This window comes from Panthera tigris, chromosome A1 (assembly GCF_018350195.1).
Source record: "Panthera tigris isolate Pti1 chromosome A1, P.tigris_Pti1_mat1.1, whole genome shotgun sequence".
In the NCBI taxonomy this organism is placed as follows: domain Eukaryota; kingdom Metazoa; phylum Chordata; class Mammalia; order Carnivora; family Felidae; genus Panthera; species Panthera tigris.
In genome coordinates, this window is record NC_056660.1 from 133,346,468 (window position 1) to 133,372,763 (window position 26,296).

At 38.8% G+C, this 26,296-nt stretch overlaps 1 protein-coding gene across 5 annotated transcripts in view; it reads left to right on the forward strand.

The window, feature by feature from the left end:
• The window catches only part of MAST4 (microtubule associated serine/threonine kinase family member 4), a 562,621-nt gene that overhangs the window by 465,267 nt on the left and 71,058 nt on the right, over positions 1-26,296 (forward strand). For all 5 annotated transcript variants that reach the window (XM_042987724.1, XM_042987722.1, XM_042987723.1 and 2 more), the window contains 2 exons: positions 20,529-20,598; positions 25,797-25,875. In XM_042987724.1, the coding sequence (XP_042843658.1) occupies positions 20,529-20,598; positions 25,797-25,875 (149 nt within the window). The remainder of the gene's footprint in view (positions 1-20,528; positions 20,599-25,796; positions 25,876-26,296) is intronic.

Consider the following 26,296-nt stretch of genomic DNA (forward strand, 5'->3'; position numbering starts at 1 on the left):
GAAAAGGTATCACAGCCCGATGGGCAGAGACAGAGCATTTCCACAAGACTGTGGATTTCACTTTCCTGTACTACATACCCTGATATTAGAGACTTTATACCTAAGCCAACAAGCAAAATATTTAGCAGTCACCTTCTACCACCGAAAGCTGCTTTTTGAGTTTCCATAGACATCCATTGTCCTCCCAACAGCTTTATCTTTCTCTATTTTATTTGAGAAACTACACTTAATAGTATTAAACATCTACCTCAGATAAGCTGAGGATTCATTAATTAATTTATAACAAGCTATCTTTTTGGTGGGGAACTATGAATGGAACAAAAGCAATAATCAAAGATACTATTAATGAAGATTTTCCATGTGAGAAGGAGAGATCAAGTGAAAAAAAAAAAAAATAAGGACCAAAAATTAAACTCTGCCCTGGATATAGGGCAGGGTTTTATAAGCAACAATGGGAAATACACCAGCCCACTTCCGAGCAGAAAAGAATAAACTGATTGCTTATAAAGGAATAAAAGGTATGCTGGCCTCAGACTTCCCTTCCACAAATTGCCAGATAATGATGTTGGGGCCAAAGAACTTTATTTGCTAAGATATTATATGTATATATGTATGAATGTATTATCATTCATTTGGGGCCACATAAAATTCACATTTCATGTCTCTCCTGAGAAACTCACTTGAAGATATTAGCTAAAAGTTAAAGAACTGAAGAATTGGAAAGATGGGGTATAAAAGCAGTATGTTGAACATTAATAGAAAAATGAAAGTTTGAAAAGATAGTTTAAAAATATAACAGTGTTGGGGCACCTGGGTGGCTCCATTGGTTAAGCGCCCGACGCTTGATTTGGGCTCAGGTCATGGTCTTGTGGTTTGTGCGTTCGACCCCACATTGGACTCTGTGCTGGCAGTGCAAAGACTGCTTTGGATTCTTTCTCTCTCCCTGTCTCTCTCTGCCCCTCACCAGCTTGTTCTCTCTCTCTCTCTCTCTCTCCCCACCCACCCCGTAAATAAATAAATAAATAAATAAATAAATAAATAAATAAATAAATAAATAAATAAATAAAACAGGGTAAAAAATGGTTCTCTAATAACAGGATAGATCTATAACTCATATCAGCCAAGATGAAAGACGGAGGTATGACAGAAGTACACATATGCCACGTTCCTTGGCTTACTTTGGGGAGTGGGGCAGGGAACTAGAGTTATACTTAATCCTTTTGCATCTATTAGTTAGCAAGATAGGTATTCAGGTGTGTTTTTTAAACATTTAAAGAAGATAACGTAGTAGTGTGAAAAGCAGTGATTTCCTCATATGTCACAAATGGGAAAAAGAAAGTACTCCTACAACACAGAGTAGGCTCATCCAAGAATGCTGATTGATTTAATGTTATAAGCAGTACTAATACATCTGAGCAGTGGGTCAGATGTTCATCTGAATTGATGTTGAAAGAGCACTTAATAAAACACCACCTCCATTTTTCCTGAAAATGCTTTGGAAATGAGAATGCACAGAGGATCCCGTAATATAGTAAGACATATCTAATGTAGATGAATAGCTGGTATCTTACTTTTGCAAAATACCAGCAGCATTTTATTGAAATATCTCCCCATTAATATTTAACTTTATTCTGGAGGTTCTTTGTAGTCAAGCAACACACGAAACTGAAAATCTAGAACTTAAAGCTCATAAAATGTGTTGTATTCAGATGACATAAATAATCTACAATACCCAAGAGAATTAAGTGTGTAAGTATTAAAATTAATAAAAGTATTCATTAAATGGATTGTATCCAAGATGAATATATAGCAATTACTCTTGTATATTACCAGCTGTAATCAGAAATGATAAAGAAAGGAATCAATTTGTGATAGCATTCCACTCTCTTTTCTCATACCCCCTTTCCCACCCAAAGAATGGGGCATAAATACCATGCCTTTGAAGTAACCATAGAGACACTATTCATTGGGGAAGAAGCTAAATATCCTAATTTCCCCTAATTAAATTACAGTTCTGAAGCAATTCTGATCCACATCCTCTTGATTATGCACGTGTGTAACTATTTTATTGGAAGCATCACATTCACTCTGTAGTTTAAGCAGAAGAGGAGTTTATTAAGGTATATTAGGTGGCTCACAGAATTTTCAGGAGGGCCAGAGAGTGAGCATTGAAGGTCACATAGCCTGGAAAAACACGCAGACTGCATCATGGTACTGTGCAGGGCAAGCCCTGGCTACTGGTGTCCCTGGTTCCTGAATTCCAGAAACTCAGACACTGTTGCCTGCACCCCCTGTGAAGAGGGGTGCCCCTGCCACCACTTTTGCCACAAAAAGTAGTTACTTTGTCACCAACTTCCTCATATTGTCTTCTTTTGAGCCAAAGTTGAGTTTACCAATGAGAGCAAATGGGCAAAGCTTCGCCTTTGCTCTCATTGCAAGGACCAATGGACTTAATTGGCAAAGCTTGGCCTTCGCTCTCATTGCAAGGAAAGCTGAGAGTGTGGGTGGTGGCACAATCTTGGGAGGCAGCCCTGGTGATATGGGAAATCCCTCTTTTATAGGAAGGCTTCTCAGAAGATACTGGGTGAACATACCAATGACACATACTTACCATGGTAATTGGACGTAATGACTCTAAAGTACATTTGGAAGACTGTGTAGATACAGTTGGCCACGTAAATTCAGGGAGCTGGACCTGACTCCCTGAGATTACTACACATCACAGGGTGATGACAATGCAAGCAGTCATTCACACATGAAATAAAAATTGACAGGGATTGATAATGATATGCTGAGGGGGAATATCACACACCCCTGAGAGAGTTTAACCAGCAAATGTTATTGGGAAAATTGGCCATCTCTATGAAAATATGTGAGGTGAGCTTCCTTCATACGCCGTACTAAAATGATTTTCATACAGATATTAAGTGACCTATAAAAATTAAACCCTCAAAAGTAAAATTAATATGTACATGAGTATTTTACTTAGGATGAGAAAAAAATTTCTTAGCATGAAAAAGTGGAAGAAATTGCTAAGGAAAAGATTGATAATACAAGTATATTAAAAGTTTAAAATTCTTGAAAAAAAAAGCTTAAAATTTTTTAAGTTAAAACCACTATAAAAAGTTAAAACAACAGTAAGTGAGCAGATATCTCCAGCAAATATAATGGGCAGAAGTTTAATATTATCAAGTCATAAAAAGCTCTCTTTAAATGGATGAAGGAAAAAATTGTAATACCCATCTACATAGGCAAAGGACATGGACAGCTCACAAAAGAGGAAGTAGAAATGACAAGTAAACACATGAAAAGTTTGATCTGACACTAATCAAATAAATGCAAATCAAAACAATGAAGTACCAGTTTCACCTGATTTGCAAATATAAAAAAAGCATATACACAGTGATAATAATCATATCTGGTGATGGTGTAGCTAGATGGGTATGCCTAGCACACTAATGTAAGTTCATAATTTTTTTAGAAAGCAGTGTGGTTTTTTGTCAAGAACACTCAAAACAGTTTCTATCACTTGAAATATTATTTGCACTTCATGAAATATAATTGAAGTTAATCAGAAAAATACTCAGAAATACATATTTAAGGATATTAATTGTAGCATTACTTATAATAGCACAAAAAATGGGAAACACCCTAAATATTAAGTAGTAAGAGGACTAACGCTTACATTGTAGTCCATCTGTATAACGAATAATTTGTAGCCATTGAAAAATCATCACAGCGGGAAAAAAATTTAATGGCATGTGGAAATTATAATTACAACCTAGTCATTAAAGAACAGGATGCAAAAACTGAATACGGTTTGTGATCCTATTTAAAAGTACATTTGTGGGGCACCCGGCTGGCTCAGTTGGTGAAGAATGCGACTCTTGATCTAGGGGTCATGAATTCGAGCTCCACACAGGGCATAGAGATTTCTAAAAAATAATAATAATAACAAAAGTATGTTATGATGTACGCACTATCAAAAGAACAGAGTAAAGAAAAATACCACATTACATTAGTAGGATTACCAGTTTCACTTTTATATTTTATTTTCTAAGCCCTCTACCATGAGCACCTTTAGAATCAGGTTTTTAAAAGCTATTTTAAAACTGAGCAGTTCCTTTTCTGTGGATTTTAAACATTCCACGAGCAAAATCTCATGTGCATATTGCTTCTACCGTCACCATCTGCCTTGAGTTTAAAGCAGTTAAACAGTTATATGTTTAGTATTTTCCAATATTAGTAGCAGTGCTAAAGTTACCCCCTCAGTCTAATTTATCCTTACTCAGCCCCACAGTGGTGATGTGCATATGCTTCTGTGTTCCACCTAACTTCACCTAGAAAAGCATGTATCTGCCACAGAGAAGCATAGGATCTGTGTGAAGATTGGAGTGTTTTTTTTTTTTTTATGACAAATATTGTTAAATAAAAATGGCTTCGGGGCAAGGGTGCGTGTTCTGTGCTTTAATTGCCGTTGGAAAAACATTATGAAACTATTTAGCAGAACTTCTTCATTTTCTAGTTAAAAACATGTTCATTAGAAGTATCCTCAGTAAAACTGGTTTGTGCTAAGAATCAAAAGATTGTAAATCCTCTAGCCTGTGATGGAGAAAACAGTTTTGTCCTGTTGTAGCTTCTTGTCATAAAACGGGAAACCTACCCCTTACTTACGCATTGTCTTTGATCTCATCCATATTCCACCTGAGAGCACATTTTTAACTAGGAGGCTTTTAAGTCATTCTATGAAGTTATGAGCTATTATAACATTTAAAATTTCTTCCTTTTAGAATTATAACTTGATTTGAGTTGATAAACCAAGTGTGGATGTTGTTATTCATGTTTATTTTATGTCTCAGGGAGACAGAGTCAGCAAATCTTACTCCATTTCTCTTGGGAAACTAGTTCAGGTCCAACGTTGGCTGAGATTCACTGATGACGTACTGGGCATGACACCACTCCCGTCCCGCTCCACTAAAACCATCATTTCCCAGGGTCAAATCCAATGATTGCTTTTGTAAAATAGTGTCATTCAGCCTGAGCGTCCTGCACAATTTAATGTCAGGAACCGTTTCCTACTTCTTGAATATTTCCCTTCCCTTGATTCCTCTAATTCTTCTGTGTTTCCATTCTTCTTGTTGGTTCCTTTTTTGTGTCCTCATCCATTTTAACTGTTGGAATCCCCTGGGTTACATCTTTTTTGTCACCCTTGTGACAAGTGCTCCCTTTACCAAGGCCTGCTGCTTTGTGCACGTGGTGATTTTTCCTACAGTTTTATGTTGAGCCTGAACATTGCTTCCGAACACAGATGCCTGTTTCTGTTTGCTGGAGCTTTCTCCATATGAACGTGTCCCACCAGCACCTCAAATCCAACTGTTAGTAAGCAACTTTATTATCGTCAATTCTGTTCTCACTTTTGGCCATGTCATCATACCTGGCCACCCAAACTACTAGTCTCATAAGCATCTTTTGTTAGATCTTTCCTGCTAAGTCTTCCTTTCCCCCTGAAATGGGTTTCACCTCTGACACTTCTCCTCACCCACTAGTTCAGGACTTTTGCGGTAGAGCAAGGACTGGGCTCCCTCTTTATGCCTGCTCTCACTGCCTGTGTCCACCTCCATGAAATTTCTCTTCTCTGTTGAATTTTTTTTTTTTTTTTTTTTTAGGCACATGAACATAATTATTTCTTTCAAGAAAAACATTGATGGATGGTCATGACATACACGAGGGTAGTGGTTTCCAAGCGTGGTCCCCAGAGCAGCGGCAGCTCCTGGAACTAGTTATAAATACAAAGTCTAAGGCGCCAACCCATACCTACTGATCAAGTAACTACGATCGTGGAGCCCAGTAATCTGTGGTCTAATTCTCAAGGTGATTCTGGTACACTGTGCAGTTGAGAATTACAGCTCCATAAGTTCTGAAGCCTGACTGCACAGAATCACTTGCAGAGCTTTAAAAAATACCAGGTCCCAGACCAATTAAATCAGAAACTCCATGTGTCTGACCTGCCATCAGTATGTATCTTTTTGAAAGTTCCCCAGGGGATTTTGATACATAGTAAGGTTAGAGAACAACTTAATCTATAAAATCCACTTTCTTTGGCAGAATCCAAAGCAGTGTTTCTCAAACTTGAATGCACATTGGAATCATCTGAGAAACTTTAAAAATGACCCTGCCCCTGGGGCTCCTGGGTGGCTCGGTCAGTTGAGCGTCCGACTTCTGCTCAGGTCATGCGTGCTCTCACAGTTCGTGAGTTGGAGCCCTGCATCAGGCTCTGTGCTGACAGCTCAGAGCCTGGAGCCTGCTTCAGATTCTGTGTCTCCCTCTCTCTCCCTGCTCATGTTGTGTCTCTCTCTCTCTCTCTCAAAAATGAATAAACTTAAAAAAAAAAATTTAAAAATCCTGCCCCATCCCCAACCCCCATTCTGATTTAATTGGACTGATATCTGCTTTGTCATTGGCAGGTTGGTTGGTTTGTTTGTTTTAATGTTCCCTGGACTATTTTAATATCAATCCAAGGTTAAGAATCACTGTTCTAAAGCAGGATTCTGAAACTTTAGTGTGCCTGAGAATCACCTGGAGTACTTGTCAAAAATAGGGACTCCAGGGGTCCAACCAGATGCAGAATCACCTGGAATACTAATTAATTAATACTACTATTAATTAATTAATACTACTTACAAGTATTAATCTTCATCCATTCTCTATGTTCCCCACCATTCACTGCCCTGCCCTGCCCTGCCCTAATTTCCTGCAACTTTCCTTTTATGACATCAAACTACTTGGCATTCTTTAAATGTGCTTTGCTTAAATCATTGGGAAAAAAATGTAGTTTGTTAAAGCTAGTAAATGGTCTTTAATCAGTTGATTAGTCATTTAGAAAGGAAATAAACTGGACTGTTCTCTCAATCCATACACCAAGTAAATCCTATATAGATATAGAAAAAAAAATTAAAAAGAAACCATAAAGCACTAGAAGAAAGTATGGCTGCATTGAGGGAATAATTTGGAAGTGGGGAAGGCTTTTCCAAACAAGGTACAAAAGTTAAAAGTCATAAAGGAAGATGGTTGATAAATGTGATTAAAAAAAGATTTCTCCTTGAAAAAGTTAACCATCACCAACATTAAAACATAAGAACTGGGGCACCTGGGTGGCTCAGTCGGTTAAGCTTCTGAGTCTTGATTTTGGCTCAGGTCATGATCTCATGGTTCGTGGGTTTGAGCCCCACATCAGGCTCTGTACTGGAAGTGTGGAATCTGCTTGGGATTATCTCTCTCTGTCTCTCTTTCTGTCTCTCTCTGTTCTTCCCTGTGTGAATGCATGCATGCTCTCTTTATAAATAAATAAGAACAAATGGGAGAAACATCTTCAGTGTATTGACACAGCTGCCTCAGTGTGTATAAATACAATAAAACAAGACAGATCAATAAAAAAAGATTAACATAACAATTCAGAAGAATGAAGTAAGAGCCAGGTAATTTGTACAGAATGAAACACAAATGGTTAGCTAACATAATTAAAAAATGCTCAGGTTCACTCATCACGTAAAGAAATGCATATCAAAACTACGATGCCACTAAAATCTTAAAAACAATTCAGCATTGGCAAGATTGAGAGGATGTGGTGCCCCGTATGCTACTAGTGAGAGCATACATTAGTGCAGTGTTTCTGGAGAGCAATTTAGCCATCACACCAAAGTGGAAAATGGACACACGTTTGGACCCAGCAGTTCTGCTTTTAGGAATTTAGTCTTGGAAATAATCACTTAAGTGTTGTTGCCTCACAAACTGTAGGCCCCCCTGCAAAGAGGGGAAGGAGAAACTGAAGAAAGAGGCCACTCCACATCAGGAAGTGGCAGCTTTAAAAAGCCAGGGAACTTCCTTACAAGGCTGGCTAGAGGGGCCTCAAGATGGGTAGTTCTTTGCGTCACAATCAGAATCTTACAAGCTTATCTAGACGACTTATGGGTTCAGTCACGAATTGAGTCCATTCATTCTCAACGCCTTACTCTGTCTCAAGGCTGTATCCTCAGAACAGCTTCCCCTGTGCAAAGTGTACATTCCTAGGATAGGGGAGGGGATAAGGAGCCTCCGATTACCTGGGTCTAGTTTCCGGTCACATGGCGGTCACATCCTCAGAATGACCTCTGTAGAAAGTATTCACAAAATACTCACTGAATCATCAAAACACTGATATCAGTCTAAATATCCATTAATAGGAAACTAAGTAAATTATGGTTCAGGGCATACTGGAGTTTTATATGATGATAAAGCTGATGACAGAGATTTAGGTGTGGTGACATAGAAAGATGTAGATAGATTATTAAGAAAAAAAGCAAATTTAGAACTATACATATATCTGGCATGGTATTATTGGGGGACTTTTTTTAATATTCATAATGCATGCTTGCACATCTATATGTGTTTCTGGATAGATCCATACCCTGTCAAAAGAGGTTGCAACTGAAGAGTAAAAGGGCGGGGGGGGGGGGGGATAATGAGTTCACAATACATGTTTGAATGAATCCATGAATGAGAGTCAGAAGTTGGGACCTATTTTTGGTCTTTATTGTATACCTCCCTGAACTTTTTTTTTTTTTTTACTATGTGTATATAATTGCTTTTGTAATAAAACTAAATCTAGGTAAAATTAAGCTGTTCTCTTTGGTACCCTGTCCCTTTGTTCAGTTTCCTCTGAACTTAGACTTAAAAGTCTCCTTTAAGTCCTTCATCTACTACTTGCTCTGGAGGTTCAGCTCAAAGGTCTCCTCTGTGTGGCCACCCATCCATCTTCTGAATTCATGGCTTCCTCAGTTTATATCACATAAGTACAGTATCTTACTATGTTATGTTCCGTGTTTCTTCCCTACCTGATGGGTGAGAGCATTGTGGTCAGGGATGGTCTGATTCATCTAACTTTCTCCAAAAGCCACCAAGAGTCTTCTTCTGATAAACGTCTCAGTCTTGTCTTTTCTTTATACATATACATATTTTTTAATGTTTTATTCATTATTTGAGAGAGAGAAAGAGAGAGAGAGGGCACAAATAGGGGAGGAGCAGAGAGAGAGGTAAACAGAGAACCCGAAGCAGGCTCCAGGCTCTGAGCTGTCAGCACAGAGCCCGATGTAGGGCTCGAACTCGGGGACCACAAGATCAAGACCTGAGCCAAAGTCAGATGCTTAATCTTCTGAGCCACCCAGGCACCCCCCACCTTTTTCTTTTTAGTTTATTTGTTTATTTTGAGACAGAGAAAATGTGTGTACAAAAGCAGGAGAGGGGCAGAAAAAGAGAGAGAGAGAGAATCCCCAGCAGGGTCCATGCTTACCACAGAGCCTGACACCCAACTCGATCCCACAACCATGAGATCATGACCTGGCCCAAAATCAAATTGGTTGCTTAAATGATTGAGCCACCCAGGTGCCCTGTGTCTCAGTATTTTCCTCTTGAGCTGCTAAGCACTGGTCTGCGTTACAGTCCCACTTGGTCTGTCACTTGAAGTGATTGGCCATTTCCAACCCCTCAGGTATTCTCAGAACACGAAGCTCTAATTTCACCGCAATCTCCAGAATTGCCAATAATCCATTTCATCCGTCATCACTGCCAACATCAGTTGAAGGAAGTCACTGGTATCGATTACCTTAGACTTAATGGATCTAATGAAGGATCCAGCATATAGTGGCCTTTTCCCCCGCTGAACTTTATGGAGATGTTATTGATAGATAACCTACATAACTTTAAGGTGTACACCATAATAATTTGATATATGAATATATTATAAAATGATTACCACAATAAGGTTAGTTAATATCTTCATTCCCTCACATAATTATCTTTTTGTTTTCTTTTTTCTTTTCTTTTTTTTTTTGGTGTGTGGGGATAACATCTCAGATCTCTTCTCTAAACTTTCAAGTATATAATGCATTATGTTAATTACAGTCAATACACTGTACATTAAATCCTCAGAGCTTACTCATACCTAGAAATTCATACCCTTTGAAGAACATCTGAGCATTTTCCCCAGTCCCTAGTAGCCACCATTCTACTCTGTGCTTTTATGAATTGAGGTTTTCTAGACTCTACATATAAGTGAGAAAGTACAGTATTTGTCTTTCTCTGGCTTATTTCACTTAGCATAATACCCTCAAGTTCCATTTTTGTTGTTGCAATAGACAGGGTACCCTTTTTTATGACTGAATAGTATTCCTATATATATAAACCGCAGCTTCTTCGTCCACCAGTGGGCACTTAGGTTGTTACCATGTGTTGATTATTGTAAATAATGCGACAATGAACATGGGGTGCAGATACATTTTTGAGATAGTGATTTCATTATCTTTGGGTAAATACCCAGAAGTAGTGATTTCATTACCTTTGGATAAATACCCAAAGGTGGAAATTTTGGTTAGTATGCTATTTGTATTTTTAATTTTTTGAGGAACCTCCATACTGTTTTCCATAATGGCTGCACCAGTTTACATACCCACCACCTAGGCACAAAGGTTTCTTCTTTTCTACATCCTTGCCAACCCTTGTCTCTTGTCTTTTTCATAGTAGTTACTGCAAAACACGCGAATGATATCTCACTGTGATTTTGGTTTGTGTTTCCCCGATAATGAGTGATGTTGAGCATTTTTTCATGTATCTGTTAGCCATCTATACGTATTTTTTAGGAAAAAGTTCATTTAAGGTATTTGCACATTTGTTAATTGGGTTGCTTGTGTTTTTACTGAGTTGTATGATCTTATATATTTTGGGTGTTAATTTCTTATCATTTAGATGGTTTGCAAATATTTTCTTCCATTTGGTAGGTTGCCTTTTCGTTGTGCTGATTGTTTCTTTTGCTATGTAGGAGTTTTTTAGTTTGATGTACTCCTATTTATTTCCTTTTGATTTTATTGTTTGTACCTTTGGTGTCATATTCCGAAAATTATTGCCAAGCTGATATCGAGGGGCTATTCTTTGTTTTCTTCTAGCAGTTTTACATTTTGTGGTGTTGCATTTAGTTAGGTAAGGATTTGGCATGTGATTTAATATTCCAAAACTTATACCTGTTGTGTAGCTCATTTTTCCTTCAGAGGGCCATAGAGACCCTGTCGTGCTGTTGAAGAAGACTGATCACTTTTTCCCCTACCTCAATACACTTCAACATACCTGAAGGGTTCGACACATTGTAATTAGTAACTGTGGCCCCTTAAGATAGTGACTGTCTAAAGGTTGGCATTTGTGCAGAGAGAATCAATGAGTTGTGTGTGGTTTGAAGCAGGCTCCCCTCACCCTACCCATCAATAACTTATGAATGTATGCTAAAAGTACCATGGATGCGTATATACAACACAAATGAGGACCCGAATGGACACATCTCTGTCATGGAGAAGGCCAAATCATGTTTTTCTGTAAGGAGGAATGATAAGGATAATTGGAGTGGTCTTATTTTTGCTTCTGATAATTACGTGTTGCCTCGAGGCCCCTGTGCATTGATTTCAACTGTTCTCATAATTGTAACTGTTCCAGTATTACATGACCCGAATACTGGTGTTCCGCCTATGAAAAATGAAAGGAGATAGATAGTTTTAAGGCTAATATCTCATTCATATACTGTTAGGTGGTGATTGAAATGAAAACTGGTGTTCTAGCTTTGAACAATCAAAAGATTAAAGTTGATAGTGAACGTGAAACAAGATTATGGTTAACGAAGGGTTTTTTTCCTTACATTCTATGGAGATTTCTGGTCTTAATCTGGGAACATAGGAATGATACACAGCTAAGCTTGGGGTGGAGGGAGTGTTTCTGTTTGAGAAGAAGGGAGAAATTGTGGAAGTAATCGAGTGTGGAGGAGGGTAGCAGTAGGATTTGGGTAGAGGAAGTATATGATTGCTTTGATAAACCTAAGAGGAAACCTGTGGGCAGGTGGGATTTCCAGAGTGTTGACATGGTAGGATGCTCTTTGTTTGGTTTGATAGAGAAAGAATTTCAAATCTTACTCCTTGGAGTGAATCTGTAAAAGGGACATTGAACTAGTGTACATGAAACAAGAAGGAGGGAGGTTGCCTTATGGAAAGAAATGGAGAAGTGGAAAAAAATGCAAAGCTTCCTGGTTAAGAGCTCTAAAGGCCAAATGGAAGTTTTGGATCTGATTTATATATCATATGAGCAAATTCTAAGCTCATGGTTCCCAATTCTGGCAGCATTGTACAATCATTTCGTTAAAAAAAAAAAAAAAAGCATTGGGACCTGGATATCAGCATTTTTAAAGCTTCCCAAGTGATTCTGTTATGCACCCCAAGTTGAGAACTGTTTATTGATCTAAGGATATGAAAGAGGAGAGTGGAAGAAAAAAATACTAAGGCAAAGTCTCAGGACCAGGGAATTTCCAACATTGGGATGGTTTCTGGGAACTGAGCGTCACAATTCTGATTTGTTAGATACTTGGCACATTTCATATTATTTTATAATGAATCAATAGAATTGAATGTCTTTGATTCTTTGAAGTCTGAACCTGTTTCTGGAGTTAGAAACTGAAAATGCTTAGGTAACTGTTAAAACAATAAACATATTTTGCTTCTTTCACATAGACTTCCTGTGTACAAGAAGCCAAAGAAGCACTTAGAATTTGCTATATGGGGCCACCTTAAATTGCACATGTATTTTTTAACTGTAAGAGCTGAAAAGAAAAAGTTTATAATAGAGAATACATTTAGATTATATTTAGCAAGTTACATGGATGTGCACACCATGCCATTTAATACTTCCTCTTTGACTAGAAATTACTAAGCAGTTGAAGCAAACAATCTGAGAGGAAACAATTTCCTGATAGCACCCTCCTCTCTTTTGTAGGTAAAAAGGGAAGAAATGCTTTGTATCTAATTATGTTCAAGAATTGAAATCCTTTCATGTAAAATAGAAAAAAAATGCACACCGTAGGTTACATTCTTTAACTCCATCTTTTATCCTGATTCAGATATGAATTAATTATCTAAGATGAAGGAATGCGTCAAGTTTCATAAAATTGCATGAACCTTCAGAATATCTGTTGCACTGGCTATGTTCTTAACTTCCCTTTTTTTGACCTTAAAAATGCTACTCAGTAACTTTAAACAACAGCTAAAAATAATCTCTATTGTGGGAAGATGAATTACTGTAGATGGGAGGAAAACATAAAGTATCAACTTTCTTCATCACTCTTGACATTCACCAGTCTTTACTCGGGATCACCTTGAGATGTGACATCAATTCAGAGTAATAAGGAAGGGTCAATGAAAAGCTAAAACATTCTCAAGAACCCATTATAACACATCTCCAAGGGCTTTGTGTCAATGCCGCAGCATTTCAAATAGAGTACACGAATTCCAGAGAACAGCTTCATGAAATGGAGACAATAGGCATCTGCAAGAGTCTTATGACATAGAAGTTGACCTGTTACTGGATCTCTCTTTTACTCCCTACATGTTTCCCATGCTGCACCCTCACCACTCATTGCTTATGTTTCCCATGCTGCACCCTCATCACTCATTCCTTAGAAAGCGTCACATGTACATTGGGCAAGAATCTGTTGTGACACAGTGTATTCTCCACAAGGTTTCATTGTTGAGAGCTCACTTTTAGTAAGTAATTTTGATACATTGAAGGACTTTGGTTTAAGAAAGTGTTTTTTTTTTTTTTTTTCCCATGAATTTGGATGCAGAATTGGTTTTTCAAGATGAGTCTAGAGCTGGGTGATGTATAGAGTTAGCTGCCTCTATCAGATTTTTGGCTCTTTAGGTCTTGTTGGCCTCTTTATCTATTGTAGCAGGTAGCTCCAAGCTCTGTGCATAAAAAAACCTAATACATAATCATTGAGTTTTTAAAAAGCTGTGTGTTTCTAGTTTTCTATATTGTAAGGACTAGGTTAGGCACTGAGAATCCAAAATACACTTTCTGTGTATCTACATGTATAACTAGAGTTCATCGTCTACCAACATTTAGAATTAGCGATTAGAAGAAGAGAGAAAGGGAATAGAGTACATGTTGTTAGATTCCATTTAGTTTCACCCCATGGTGACAAGTAACAGAATGATTGAAGTTATCATTACTCAGACTTCATTGTTTAGCCTGTAGAATTTTTCTTCTCTATAAACCCTTCACCAGCACTGAGATTTGAGTGTCTGAAACAGATTAAGACTATTCAGTCTGCTAGGCACTAAATAATGTGAACTGGAGGGGCACCTGGGTGGCTTGGTCTGTTGAGTGTCTGACTTTGGGTCAGGTCATGATCTCACAGTTTGTGGGTTCGAGCCCCATCAGGCTCTGTGCTGACAGCTCAGAGCCTGGAGCCTGCTTTGGATTCTGTGTCTCCCTCTCTCTCTGCCCCTCTACCGCTCACACTCTGTCTCCTGTATGTCTCAAAAATAAATAAACATTAAAAAATTTTTTTAAGAAATGTGAACTGGAAAAATGTTACTTGCTTTCAATAACAAAAACTATTAGAGAAGTTTTAAATATTTAATCAATATAAATGTTATGTGAGAACTGCAACTAAATATAAATTGCATATAATATAGAACATGAGTACATTTTGATAGATTTGAAATTATTTGAGGTGATGTCTCTGTAAGTAAAAGAGCCTAAAGCCTACCCACGTAGTCTGTCTTATACTCCCAAGCTCTCTCCTCCCTTGGTTTTCTTCATCTCAGTAAATGCCACCATCTACTCTTTTGCTTAGTCTTGAAATTTAGGAGTCCTCTTTGTTTCTTCTCTTTCCCTTATCATCCCACTCAATCCACATTTTCAGCCAGTCCTATTCATTGTCCTGCTAGACACAGCTAGCATCTGCAGTTACCCTGTCCATATTGCCATCATATCTTACCTTATCTGTGCAAGTAGCCCCCTAACTGATCTCCCTGGTCCACTCATGCCTGCTTAGAGCCATCGGTCACAGAACACTAGAAGGATCTTTCTAAAATGTAAATTAAATCTTATTATTCCCTTCTATGTAGTAGAGGATTGATAAATATTTATTGAATGAATTAATCAGGGAGATGCTAGTGAGTAGTGATACTGGCTGCTGGAAGATCAATAAGCAGGAAGGGACAGGGAAAAGCAAAACAGGTTCGGAGAGCCCATATTTTATGAAAACTTTGGTTCATTGTCTATAATGCTCTGTTTACTTGAGAACACAGAGAAGTCTACTTTCCATTTGTTGGCCTGCTGTGGACACTTCACAGCCTACCCAGAGATAATGCCACTGATGGCCAATCAAGGTTTTTCTGTGTCCACTTAGATTCTAAACAGCTGCCCAGCTTTAATTAATATCCCACAATTATATCTGGAGAGGAGCCAGTTGCTGAGACAGCTGTCTAAGTGAAGGGAAGATCTTTTTTTTTTTTTTTTTTTTTTTTTTAACTTTTCTTGTGTTAGCTGGGTCTGGTAGGATGGAGTCAAAGTACTCAGATGATTGGAACTATTGTTTCTGAAAGTTCACTCAGCCTAAGGTTCCTGCATAACTGTTCCAGTGCCCATCTTATCTGTTGGCATCCGTGTTGGAAAGAGATCCTAGGTTGGATTCTTTCCAGTTTGCTCTCAGGGCTTACTTTATTTTGGTGTGTGTGTGTGTGTGTGTGTGTGTGTGTGTGTGTGTGTTTGTGTTTAAAGTTTATTTTTGAGAAATAGAGAGACAGAGCACAAGCAGGGGAGGGACAGAGAGAGAGAGACAGAGACACAGAATCCGAAGCAGGCTCCAGGCTCTGAGCTGTCAGCACAGAGCCCAACATGGGGCTTGAATCCACAGACCACGAGATCCTGACCTGAGCCGAAATCGGTCACTCAACCAACTGAGCCACCCAGGCGCCCCCTGGTCTTAGGGTTTAAAGTAGTGGCCGTGTGTTGCTGAGAATCTCCTGTGGAGCTATAGGAAACACGGTACTGATTGTTGTAGTATAAAACGGCACAAGTCATTTAAGCTGATCATCAAGTAATGACAACAAGGACTCAAATGGGGGCTTACTCTTTGATCCACCAGGAGTTTCAAATGGCAATTATCATTAATTCTTGGATTCCCTCAGTCCTGATAGAAAATCAAGGCAACCAGAAACTATCATTTTGTGAACAGACAGCTATTAAAAGCACATTAATAATCTGTAGTGGGTATAGCATATGCCTTTTAAATAGATTTGCAGCTTGTTTCTCTGTGGTGAAGACACAGGACTTCTCCAACCTAATTACAAAGCAATCAAACAATTTAATTAATCTGGAAATCACTTTCTTAACAATAACTGCCTCTACAATGAGGCACCCTGTGCAGAACCGTTAGGTAAAGCCCCAATTTGTTATATTGCTTGTATGTTGGCCATTCTAGCCCTCCCCCCAACCCCACCCCTGGGATCAGAGAGTTAATTACCTACCAAATGCCTGACCACTACTAAGGTTTACTTTACCAGGTCAAAAACATCAGCGGCAATAACAACATCCTATAAAGTGTCCTAGTGCTCAGACATCCAAGAGCCAGCAAATCCCTGGGAGCAGCAGGGTTTGAGTTATAAGCAAGTGCTGCACATATGGGCAGAGAATTAACTGGCACCAGTTTTCGCTTGAGAGTCTCTCAGGTATTGCTTTGCAGATGGGGGGATGAATTCAGAGAGCAGTGCTGTGAGGAGTGAAGGTCATGTGTAGGACGCCGGTTTCAGTCCGTCTTGCTTTTTTATCCTGGGGACTCGGTGTGCACATCCCTGGCAGCCTGGTCCTCATTTCATGAGTTAAGAATACGTATATAAGATGTGCTTTTTTTGTGTGTTCTAGGTTAGTGGTATTTTGAACACTGTAAGGTTTTCGAGACTGAGTAGGTAACCTGGAAATCAATTTTTTAAAGTTTGTTTATTTATTTATTTCAAGAGAAAGAGTGCATGCATGACTGAGGGAGGAGCAGAGAGAGAGGAAGAAATCCCAAGCTGACAGCACAGAACCTGATGTGGGGCTTGAACCCATGAACTGTGTGCTCATGACCTGAGCCGAAATCAAGAGCCAGATGCTTAACTGACTGAGCCACCCAGAAGCCCCAGAAATCAATTTTTATTCAAATAAGAACACAGACTTCAAAGTTTGACTCCTACCATTCTAATCTGCTAATCTTGTTATTTCTCCCTAAGGAACATTGAGGAATATTCTGTAATAACACAGAATAATCTACAGAATACTCATCCGCCCTTTTCATCTCCTAGTAGTACCATGCCACTTCTCTCTCCAAATTCCCTACTAATGGGCAGTCGTTGTCCCACAGTGGGCAGTCAGTCACCCATAGTCTATCCATATTGGAAATGTTTGGTCACTTGTAGTCTGTAATATTTTCATTACTTCATTTCTAGTCCATCACCAATTATGCTAGGTTTGCTCACCAAAATATTTTTTCTGTTGGCCTGTCAGGTCCTAATCTCAGCACCTCAGCTCCTCTTCTTTGGCTGCTCCTCTGTCCGCCTAACACATTTATGCCATCTATTGAGACATCTATTGAGGTTAAGACATCTATTGAGGCCCTCCTCTGGGTAATACCAATAAACGTAGTTCACAACTCATTGGCTCTACCAGTCTGACTCCCCTACTGCCAGAATATCTGTCTCTACTGCATTGCCCTACTCCCTTTGGGTCGTTTCTGTCTCCTTCCTGAGGTTCTTCCGTTTCTTCTTTTGAGCTTCCTGAACCGTCTTCAAATTAAGCTGTAGTTTCTTCTCTTTAATGAATTGTCAGATATTCTAGTTCAGGCCACCATCATTTTCTCTAATATCCCATACCTTTAAGAGCCTTTGTGATAGTATGTGGGGGGGGGGGGTGTGTGTGTATACACCTTGGCACTTAAATCTAGACCTGCCATAAAACAGGAAGAAAAGATCTGTTATTAGCAAGATTTTGCAGATGGCTTTGCAGTCTTAAGTTTTGGAATTTGTGTTTGATTTTACAGCAATGTAGTGGATGAGAAGAAAATGAGGAATATTTTCAATCGATTGGCTTAGAAAGGCAGCACAAGATGCAGAGGCAAAACCCAAAGATTGAAAATGGTTAATGGTTGGGGTGCCTGGGTGGCTCAGTTAAGCATCCGACTTCAGCTCAGGTCGCGATCTCACGGTTTGTGGGTTGGAGCCCCGCCTCGGTCCCTGGGCTGACAGCTCAGAGCCTGGATCCTGCTTCAGATCCCATGTCTCCCTCTCTCTCTGCCTCTCCCCCACTCGTCCTCTGTCTCTTTGTCTCTCAAAAATAAATGAACATTAAAGAAAATAATAAAAACAGAACTATTTAATGGTAGCCTTGATTTTTTTTTTTCATTAAGAGCAGAAAATTAACCTATCTCTTTATATCTCTGTCTCTATCTGCTCATCTTCAAAGTGAGGGGGTTGCCATGTATTGTAGGATGTTACATGGCTTCCTAGGGACCACTCATTAAAATCTCTAAAAGTGAGAAGAATTTTAAGTTCATTCCTTGTTTTTCCCTTCTTTAGATTCTTAAAAATATTTAATAAGCTCTCTCTAGTTCTAGTTGATCTCATTATAATTTCCAGATGTAGTGTTCCCTTTACAAAGAACATGGGGCTAAGAATTTGGTGCCAGGTTTCATTATTTATTCTCAATGAATTGGGTAGCAGAGATTGTTAGACCTCTCATACCTTGGCTTCCAACAATTAACTGTTTTGTTTTTCCTAATAATTTAGGAAATCTATATGGGGTGTGAGCAAAGTGAACATTTTTTTTCCCCCAAATAAAATCTACACTAAGATTTTTGGCATTAGATTCATTTCTCTTTAGGAAACAAAACTTTTAGCCATGTTGAATTTTTCAAGATCTTTCAAGGCTGTGAAGAGTGATATATAAGCTAAGTTGGGAAGAGATGGGGCAGGGAGAATTAAGGCTGTTGGGAGAAGTTGACGGAACTTAATTTAGCTGTGTAGATAAATGGACGGAAAGAGTCCTGGCTTACTGGATGGCGAAAGCAGAATACATTTCTCCAGGGGCCCAAGGAACAACAGATGCAAAGACATGATAAATTTCATTGCAGCAGAGGGAAAAATGCTTCTAGATTCTCTGTCCATAAAGAAATGGGCTTTTCAGCGCTTCCTATTCAAATGGCTTTAATTGTGCTGTCTGTCATAAAGTTAATGGCATCTGTTGAAGACATCAGTGTAAACTTTGCAACCTTAAGTTAATTGAAAAATTTCAGTAGGGGTATAACCAGTCCAGAAGTCCTCAAGGTAACACTAAACTTATCCTCTTTAATGGGTTAGTCTGTTCTTTTTTGCACACAGGTTATAAATTGTTTACAGCTAGGTACTGACTGGAACATGCAATCTTGTATGCCTCACACCTAACTACAATTGTCACTTCCGTTATAAAATCAGTAATGTGGGAACTGGCTGGCTGTAAAGGATTAAACAGATCTTCCTGATTTATTTTCCGTGTTTCAAGATCGTACAAGCTTAGTTTGCAGCTTTCCCTCACCTCCTTATTTAAACCAGCTACAATTCCATCCGGTCCTCAGATAATTCTGCCAGTCTAATTAAACATGCAGAGGGAAGCCGGGTGGTCTGGAGTGTCCTGAACTGCCCCTCACCAGCTGCCTGCCAAGCTTTCTCAATGATCAGCAGCAGGTTGAGTGTTCTGATGGAGAAAGTAACAAGCCCCCAAGGAGCTGCTCTCTTTACAGTGAGCGGTCTGTGCTCCCCCTCCCCCGCCCCCCATGGAAGGATTTAAGAACACCCCCTGCCAGCCTTTGTGTGATAGTGGCTTTTAAAGCCTGCCTGGCCAGTCACAGCCCAGATGCTTAGGAGCAGGGGGACTGTTGAATAAAATATTGATAAGGGCTAATCCTGCTGGGCCACTTGGGCCATGCTGAGAGTAAGCTAGGTCATTTGGCAGGCGAGAATTCTACCACTGAACCACCCATGCACCGAGCTGGGTCGTTTGGGAAACAGGTCCAGACTGCTGGGTTCTTCCCAGGATTTTATGATCAGTTCTGACATTTCCACCTTTAAAATATGTACCCTGGAATACAAGGATTCATTTTCCAGAATTCAGACATGTACCCGGTTTCTGTTAATAAAAAAATACTAAGGCTGCTTTTTCTAAAGTAGAGAGCCCCCACCCATTTCTAAAGTAGAGAGCCCCCCCCCCCGCCCCCGCCACACACACACAAGTTGGAGCATACACTTCTATTTCCATCACCTGTTTAAAATGTTAACATCTGCAAGACTAAGAATCAAGACACGTGTATATACGTTATTCTATAGTCCTGAAATACTGAGGTTATTAATCTGTGGAAGACTGCTGCTTGGTGATGGGTGAGTGTGCTTATTTATATACCTGTGCACTTGGAACGCTGTGCTGGGACTCAAGCCCATTTGCTCTCCCGCCCCCCCCACCCCCCCCACCCCCCAGCCCTGCTGCCAGCAAAACTAAAACATTCTTGGAGATGGACGTTTGACAAAAATGTACAGAAATGCATTACTTGCAAGAAGATGATTCTGGATGTGGGATAGGAATCATGTTGTGATTTTTCCCTCTGTTTCTCTTTACAGGAAACAGCCCTCAAGATAGTCCAAGAAATTTCTCCCCCAGTGCCTCAGCCCATTTCTCATTTGCACGGAGGTAAGGACTTCCTTTGAGTTGAATAGAAAAGTGTTTTGTAGAAGATCCTGTCTCCCGAACCTCACTCTTCCTCATTCCCCGCTGTTCCCTCCTGTACCTCTGCCTTCTGCCTGTGTGATCCTACCCATCGTCATATACGGCTTTCTCTGAAGCTCCCTGCCCAAAGATAGCTTTGGACCACTGCAAAACTTTGTTGTAAACACTCCTGCTTTAAAAGTTTAATAATGATATCTGACTCATGCTAGAGTTACATGGACCTCTCTTGGTCCTTTCCTAGATGGTGGATTCCCAGTGAGGGCAAAAAATGACTGTTTCCATTTCTTTCTCTTATCGCCGGTGCAATGCCTTGTGCTTGATGTTCAACAGATTATTACTGAGTTATCTGAGCTTACATTATAAGGATTTGATTGATTTACATGTCCTGGTGCAACTGTTTTTTGTTATTATTGAAATACTTTTTTTTTTTTTTAAATGACCTTTCTTGGGGTCGCAGGGTATAAAGTCTAAGATGGCTCTTTATGTGAGAGAGTGAAGCCACCAATTTAGTAATCCCCCTATGAACTATAGGACATTTTATGTTTTCTCTTCCTATCTTAGTTAGAATTTGACACCAAGTATTGAAGATACATGTTATTTCTAGGTCATTCAGTCACAAGAAAGTCTTGTTGTTCAGAGGATCATGGGCATGTGATGTAACATCACACCTTTTTTGTTCTGGATCTTCTACTGGAAAAACACAGAGAACAAAATGCCCCTTCAGCTATAGGTCTCTGAATATTCAGGACAGATTCAGTTTATGGTCTGATTGTCCTGCATGTTTGCTCATTTTTCTCAGAGACCTAACTATACCATGAAGTAGATTAACATAGCACTAATAAAGACTTGTGTGTAGGTTAAAAAAAAAATGGTTTTAACACATGTTACTAGGCAGCAAAACCTGGAGTGTCCTCACTGCCATTTGTCAGCACGTAATGCATTTACATTACTAAATCCAGAGAAAAGGATCTGTTGGCAGTATTTTCAGAATTCTCTGTAATTAAGATTCCCTTGTAAATGTCACACATTCCCCACTATGTGGTAAATGCCTGTGTGTGTAAGGTTCCAGGCTTCACTGTGGGCAGGACACAAGAGTATAAGACATGCTCTCTAAGGAACTTGAGACACCCCCCCCCCCCCCCGCCTGACTTTTGGCCCTTTTCCAGCTTTTCTTCTTTTAGCAACTTGTTTTAAGCACTTAAAAAAAAAATGAGAAAATTAACAGGTCCCGAAAAGCCTGTGTTTGCCCAGTGAATATTAATTCATGATAATGCTGCTACTCTAAGTGGAAAAAAAAAAAAACCTTACAAAAAATTAATAAACAAGAACCCACCATAGCCTTTAAAACATATCTCTTAAAAGAATGCATTTCATCACATTAAGTAGTAAGAAAAATGCAAATCTCATTACAACGTGCATTTAAGCATGACAAATCATAGTCTCTTCATTCTGCCTTATTTATAAAAATGAAGAAAACCTGATAATTAAGTGGGTGACTAGAGGATAGGGCAGTTTGGTTTCTTTGCTATTTAACAAAATACACAAACCCCCAGGCATATGCTAGTTTTTGACCAGTAAACCTTCAACCATGACACAAGATGAGCACAGAACTCTAGCCCATTTTGCATGAATTTACAGATGGACCTCCCTCTACAGTCTTCAAAAAGTATTAATTTCAATTAGGACATGAGTGATCATCTTTTTAAACTTTTATTCAAGTAAACAGAATCCTACATTTGCTATAAAAACTCAAATTGGTGTATTTTTATATAACCTCTCGTGTATCTGTCTTCCATCTTAAAGTTGATTTTTATTAAGGAGACATGGAACTCGTGGGTCTCCATTCCCTTCCATTTGGTATGCATTTTTGAGCCTTCAAGAAATAATACCATTTTTGAGGGTCTCACATTTTATTATTTTGTATATTCAGTTCAGCAGAGAAGAGATTGCTGCATTTTTTAAAACTATTCTTGAGTGAAGGGATAAAGATCAAGTTTATTAATGTTTTCTCATCTTATATATGTAATAATAACCCACCAGTAGACATCCCCTGTGATGTAATAGTTTAATTTCAGGCTGGAAAATATGACACTCACTTGCTTTCTGCATCATCTAGTACATATATTAAAGGTAAAATTCTCATACTGATTTTTTTTTTTTACCACTGTGCTAAAAGGCTGAAAATGAGCATTGTAGTATAGTAAATATTTTTACTTTGCTAATAACTGTGATACTGATTTACAATCCATCCGATTACAGAATTAACATTTTTTTTCCTGGGTGAGAAGATGGAGGTAATAACATTGTTCTGGCTTTCCCGGAAGGTGTGGGACTTATTTGGAAACTGCTTTTACTTAGGTTGGAAATATGGAGCCCTGAATACATGCCATAGGTGTTTCCTAGTTGGCTTGTTGTTGCTTACCAGAGTAAATCTCAGAATGTATTTGCACAAGCAAATTACTAGAACTCAGCAATTGCCTGCTGAGTTCGGGTCATAAGACACTTGTTGAGTGCTGGCATAGTTCAGCTTGTTCCAGGATCAACCAGAATGTCAAATGTGTCACTCCAGGTGACTTATAACAATTAAATAAATAAATCTTCTTCCTCTTCATACAATTATAATAGCCAGGTTGATACTGGGACTTTTCATTCTTCATTGTACACTATATTAATCTAAATTTTTGTGAGTCATGTTGAAATACTGGGTTTTTGTGCCAATCTTTCTGTATTCTGTGTTCTCATCTGATGTTTTTCGCTTCTTATTCACTTAGTTTCACATTGAGAGATTTTTACCCACAGGAGAAAAAAAAAAAAGGAAAAGAAAAAAAATTACTCTTTAAAAAAGCCTTGTTGCTTTGGCAAGGATGAAGTCTGTCTTCCGATAACATTTTATTGGTAGCTACTGCAAAGAAAAGACAACATTGTTAGCAGGATCCAAATTGCACTTGTGTGATAGCCTTCTTGAAAAAAGAGGGCATGCTCTCTCTTAAGTACTATATGTAGCGCATATAGTAACAGCTGATGTGCGGTTGTCATGGTAATGAAAACGCAATGGTCTTTTGTGCTCCATTTGAGTAAATAGACACAGAGAACTTGGGGAACTTCATGAAACATAAATTATTTCTGGTCCGTGGATGCACAGGGTAGTAAGTACAGTCTTGTTTAAACATCTTTTAGTTGTGTATTTTCCAGAGTAAGCAAATGTAATTTATGTTTCAAAACTAATAAGAACCTGTCTTTTCTTGGAATTGTTCATTCATGTGAAATATGCTTATTGATACCTGAGGGAAAGGAGAGTTAATGAATCACAAAACAAAATCATGGTGGGGGAAATGGTGTCCCTCGTTCTTTCCAGAGACTAGTTTCTGATAATTGCTACTAAATGGACTGAATAATTCTTTTAAAAATCATATCATTTTTTACTTTTAAAAATAGGAGGTGTTTAAAATATAAAGTACACCATGGAATTTTAAGTCTTCAATAAGTAGCCTAATAAAATAGGACTCACCTGTGTCCATCTTGAGAACCATGTTATTATAATTATTGTCTTTTTAAACCTTTAACATTTTTAATTGCTTAAAAATATTTTGAAAGAATGTATGACTTAATTGTTCCCATTCCTTGTATGTGGTATATTTACGAACACTTTATTTTGCTTCTTTTTTTAAAAAAAAAAAACATACTTGATTCATTTGTACTCCAATCATGGTCACAGAAATGACAGGTAAATTTTACTGAAATTTTAACATTGTAGTATTTCTGTGATTCGTCCCCTTCAATTTCTCCATTTTGTCTTTGTGGACCATTTGCATTTATTGGAGGCAACATCCATGGTAGCCTGTGATTATATTTTCCCTTGAATGTAATTTAGTCTCAGATGTCAGTTTTGTTTTTTTTTTTTTTACATAAACATCTAACTGTGACATTTCTGAAATTCAAGTCTAGTGCTGTTGAATCCTCTGACTTCAACTTACTGTGAATTGTGTCTGTGGTAAATTTGGTCCGCTCTTATCTCTCATTTGGTAAATTGGTATAATCACGCATTACAGAAAGTCTACATATGATATTCCCATCTAAAGAATGCAGTAAGGCTCTTTATAATGTGTGTTTTTACTGTTTTTCCCTTGGCAAATGTGCATGTGTTTGTTTTCACAGTGGTATATGGTTTTGAAGTCACAGTCTTACTCAGACAGAATAAATAATAAAGTAATGATTCCAGGAAACCAGAGATTTCAGAAAGTTCGCTTTTGGGTGTTCCCTTGCAATAGTATTGTCTCTACTGCTTCATTAACTCATCTGAGACCCTTGTAATGACCCTCACTCATCACCAGAATCTACCCCAGAGGTTACCCTATGACCATTTGGAGAGAAGAATCACTCTCTTCAAGGACTCCTGACAGTTTTGCCTCTGTGATGGGGCCACGGTTGTACTCTGTGCATTAGGTTCTGTCACTAGTGGAGAATTTTCATTCTGCCCCTGCCATCACTGGCCAGAATGGGGTGCATACTCAAAACCTGTGCAAGGGGCTTTGGTTCCAACACTTTATGAAGCCAGGTCATGCCAGAAGGCAGTAACTCTTAAGAGATTCTAAGTATAGGGTCAGTCCCTTTTTTTAGTGTGAAAGTAATTTGCTACTTAAGGCTCAAACCAGCCTGGAGCCTCACTAATCCCTTCCCTAGATGTGATGAGTAGGACACTTGCCTTGAAAATAAGTGGAGCATCTTTAGGATGTAATGGAAGTCCCCACAGGCTCTTGTACCTTGCTGGAATTCAGGTACAAATTCCAAAAGATCCATGGCCTCGGTTATCAGTTTCCAGCTACGAGTATTTTTCCTCCTCCCTTTCTGTTTTTATTCATTTGAATCTGCTGAGTCTGACCATTGTAATTATCCCCAGTATTCATTTTGTCAAAGTGCGTTAGTGAGAGATCAATAATATGGATCAACCCATTCACTTTCTCCTTGTTTGGGTGTATTGATTCAGTTTAAATAAAAGTCAACCTGCTGTATAATGTTTGTTTACTCTGGCCCTTGCTGAACATTTCCTCATCCTCACTGACTGTATTTGTGTCATTCGTTTGGCTGAAAATACTCGGTTTCCCTGGAGTTCCCATGCAGTGGTACTCCAGTGTTGGCCAAAGCTAATCTCCCTTTCTCACCAGGACTGATGGACGCCGCTGGTCCTTGGCTTCTCTCCCTTCTTCTGGCTATGGGACAAACACCCCCAGCTCCACAGTCTCTGTAAGTGCCTAACTTGTCTCATCCTCCTCACAGCCACACGGCTCTCTTACTCTGTTACATGGGAGATGTTTTCTCTGGGTGTTTCCTGGTAGGAGGGAGAAGATAAATTCTGCATGTCTGCCACTGTGAATGGGTTACTTCTCACTTGATGAACTGACAAATATAAAAAGGACAAACTCTCTGGAACAAGCTTTTAAACCATGGTGCATAAATTGAGTTAAGTCAGTCCCAGGATCGCAAGTTTGGAGGAGATTGGGAGCTTTCGTTTTAATACCATTTGGTGTAGTTTGGGGGTGGAAATGCAATCTGGTTTTATTGCTTTGGTTCCACACCAGCGATGTCTGTACTGAAAATGCCATTAAACTTTGATGGCCTGGGTCTTATTTTCTTGTGTGCCTTAAAAGGAGGGATTTTTGTTTGT